The sequence below is a fragment of the Sinocyclocheilus rhinocerous genome, unplaced genomic scaffold (genome assembly GCF_001515625.1).
Source record: "Sinocyclocheilus rhinocerous isolate Xijiao unplaced genomic scaffold, SAMN03320098_v1.1 scaffold246, whole genome shotgun sequence".
In the NCBI taxonomy this organism is placed as follows: domain Eukaryota; kingdom Metazoa; phylum Chordata; class Actinopteri; order Cypriniformes; family Cyprinidae; genus Sinocyclocheilus; species Sinocyclocheilus rhinocerous.
In genome coordinates, this window is record NW_015661875.1 from 371,806 (window position 1) to 375,430 (window position 3,625).

The 3,625-nt window shown below is 33.2% G+C and overlaps 1 protein-coding gene across 1 annotated transcript in view; it reads right to left on the reverse strand.

The window, feature by feature from the left end:
* LOC107726700 (T-complex-associated testis-expressed protein 1-like) overlaps positions 1–872 on the reverse strand; it is a 12,279-nt gene extending 11,407 nt beyond the window's left edge. The window contains exons 1-2 of the mRNA XM_016536390.1: positions 825–872; positions 445–623 (exon numbers count right to left, since the gene is read on the reverse strand). Coding sequence (XP_016391876.1) covers positions 445–613 — 169 coding nt within the window. The 5' untranslated portion in view covers positions 614–623; positions 825–872. The remainder of the gene's footprint in view (positions 1–444; positions 624–824) is intronic.
* Between the last annotated feature and the right edge of the window lie 2,753 nt (positions 873–3,625).

Genomic DNA, 3,625 nt, shown 5'->3' on the forward strand with positions numbered 1-3,625 from the left:
TAACAATACCTTGGGAAAAAAAACAGTTAATCAAAAAAAATAAAGCATATACATAAACCAAATAGGAAATAAAACAGTTATCAAATAAGCATGTGTCCTGAATAAGACACAGTCCTATCTGTCTCCTGAAACATTGGTTTATCATATTTTAGAGCAGTCAATGCAATTTGGGAAAGAAATCAATCAAATCTGTATGTGTATGAAAAATATTTAGATGTAACCCCCTTTGTAATCATTAACATTTTCATAAGTAACTTTAATTTAATTACACATTTTTTCTCAGTATCTGTAACAGATTACAGTTACATTTATTTTGTAATTAAACTAGGCTACGTAATTCTGTTACATGTAACTACCCAGCTAACAAAAATACGTAACTGTTACGTCGTGTGTTTGCAGATACGTTACGTTACTCCCGAACACTGCTTAAATTACACTATTTACCTTTAAAGTGTTTTATAATATGTTGTAGGCAGAGTGTTGTTAGCAGAGGAACGAGCTCCAGCGACCACTCGGAATCCTCCGCGATGATGCTGCGCATTTTCCGCCCGTCAGCGGCGGCGTTTACCGGCCTCATGCTCCCGGTTCTCCGTGAAGACTGTCTTCGAGACATGCAGCTAAAGCTAGCAAAAAACAAGAATCAGGGACCATTTAAACCTAACTCATTACTGCTGCAGGAGGTCAACTTTTCTTGACGGACGTAGTTGTGTATTTACGGTTAAAAAGAGTCGTTTTCAGAATATTAAAATATGAATTTGAGTGAAAACACGTTAAGCTAATTAATTCGATAGTTTAATCGATTCAAAACGCTGCTGGCTACTCACTTTCAGCTCCTCCGTGAAGTTTGATGTTGTCATGGTAACAGAGACGTGCCTCGCGCGCTGCTGATCACGCGGCTATATTGTACGCTGAACGTGTGAAACAGCCTCAACCGTGATTCACACCATCACACTTGTAACATGTCAATGCACAGAAGACAGAAGAAAAAATGAAGAATGAAGAAACGTATAAAATAAAGGTCAAAACTACGGTCAAAGTTTGGGATATGCAGGGCTATTTTTACTTATCTACCATAAAATATGTTTAAAGTTTGGTATTTTGACATGAAAAAAAATTCTAATAATAATAATTAAAAAAAAAAAAATATATATATATATATATTTATTTTATTTATTTTTTTTTAATCTAAAATGTCATTTATGTGACAGATAACACTGCACAGACTGTATATTGTGATGAATGATGCACAAGTTAATTCATTTCTGCACCACATCAAACACTAAATAATATTTCGTGTGTTTTGCAGTTCACAAAACCCATGAATTCACTTCAAACACATGGAAATCAATGTGAATGAGGGCATCACCTCAGAACCAACTGAGGATTTCCCTTGTGTAGGTTATTGCACATCTGGGGCAGGTCATGCAAATCAAAATATGTTTATTTGTCAAAAAAAAAAAATATATATATGTATTTTATTAATATGATCAGAGTGACTGTAAACAGCAGAAAGGCACAATTGCATATTATTTAAAAAAATGACCTTCATAACAATGCATTGCATTAATTTCATAGCACGTGGGAACATCACATTTGAGAGATGCTTCACACATCTGAAAACGAGGTCAAACTTCAATAGTATGGTGATATCTGACCGCAGCACCTGCACATGAGGACACAGACAGCAGGGGAAAAACATCCTCTCAGTGCAGATCTTATGAAAGTGAAAACAGACAAGAATTAAATTGTTGGATTGACTTCAGTGGATAAATATGACCTGAAATAAAACATAATTTGGCAGCACACTTTGTATAAAATGCAATTATTGCAATCATCCAACAAATTTGCCTAATGCAGTGAATCTCTTGACATGTCCGGGCCTCACTTCTTATTAATTTGTCTTTTTTTTTTTAGTACATCAAGTTATTCTAAATGAAAATGAGAAATGTTGCCTTGGCAACAACAAAAAAAGTTTGATATTAAGTCAATATTTATTTATGAATGACATTACAGTTATGAGAATTGGAGGGAAATTGTGTTTAATAACCGCCATACAAGTAATGTCGCATGTTATTTCTGAATGTTCTCGGAACGTTAAATGTTTTAAAAACGTTTTTCTTGGTTATGCGAATGTAACTTTTGATTGTTCTTTTAAAGGGGTCATATGATGTTGCTAAACAGAACATTATTTTGTGTATTTGGTGTAATGAAATGTGTTTATGCGGTTTAAGGTTCAAAAAATACATTATTTTCCACATACTGAACATTATTGTTTCTACAAAATAATGTTCTTTTTAGCAACATCATATGACCCCTTTCATTATTTTTTTTCCTTCCAAAATTAGGCTATTGTTTTCTCCATTTCAGCAGCACTTACATTCACCAAATTGTAGTTGTATTTTTTTTCTATAATCTGGAGGTTTTTACAGAGGGGTTTGTTCATATATTATTCACACTGATTAATATAACATTTTATTCCTAAAACATAGTGAAAATGTTATTTCTGCCTGTTGACAGTATTTTCTGATTTATAAAGTGATATAAAGGGAAATCCAAAAATCCCCTCTGTAAAAACCTTTAACTCTTAACGTGTCAACAAAATGAAACCTGGCTTTATGCAATGTTCAGATTTCCGTTATTGAAATATATGCAAATTTCAACTTCAGAAAACTTGTAACAGAAAACAACTGTATTAATGTACTGTGATTAATCATTTTGGGATTACGGTGATATCTATTAGTTATAGGCAGTGTTGAGGGTATAGCATTACAAGTAAGGCGAGTTACGTAATCAGATTACTTTTTTCAAGTAACTAGTAACGCATTACTTTTTAATTTACAAGAAAATGTTTTTTCAAAAAAGTAACACCAGTTACTAACCAGTGTTGGGGAAAGTAACTTTTATTGCATTACTCCCTAAAAAAAGTAACTAATTGCATTGCTTAGTTACTTTTTATGGAAAGTAATGTGTTACATTATTTTGCGTTACTTTTCTCATCTGAGCAGGAGGGCTGTCAGTAAATAAATGGGAAAACAGGTTATTTTTATAGCCTATTCACCGGTGTCTTGCCTTAAAGCATGCAGGAATTATAGAAATTTACTGAAACAATCTGGAGATCAAATGCAATCAGCTATCTTCATGCTGTTGCATTTCAAACTCAAGAAAAGCTGAGGTAAAAAAAACTAACAATAAAAGTCCAGATTAAGATACCAAATACATTCAACAGGGAAATATACAGGCCCATTCTAATCAACATATAACAACCACTCACAACACACTGCTGCTCTCTTGTGTCAGATACTGGAAATAACAGATACTGGAAATAACCAATTGTGCCCATTACAAGCAACAATCAATTCAGCCTCATTCATTATAATGGGATTGGCAATTTTGTAACATCATTTGCTTTAAGTGTATGTGTCAGCTAAGCTTTTTCACATTTTCTGAGCTGATTTTGGAGAAATTCTGTGGGATTTAAATGAGATAAAATGCGCTACATTCTTATTGGTAGATGAAAGCATATTCAAATTATCTATAATATTGCACAGAATGTCTTTCTGTGCAGTTCTGCACATGCAAATCTGAAGTTCTGTACAAATTTAATTAAAACAACATCCCAAATGGC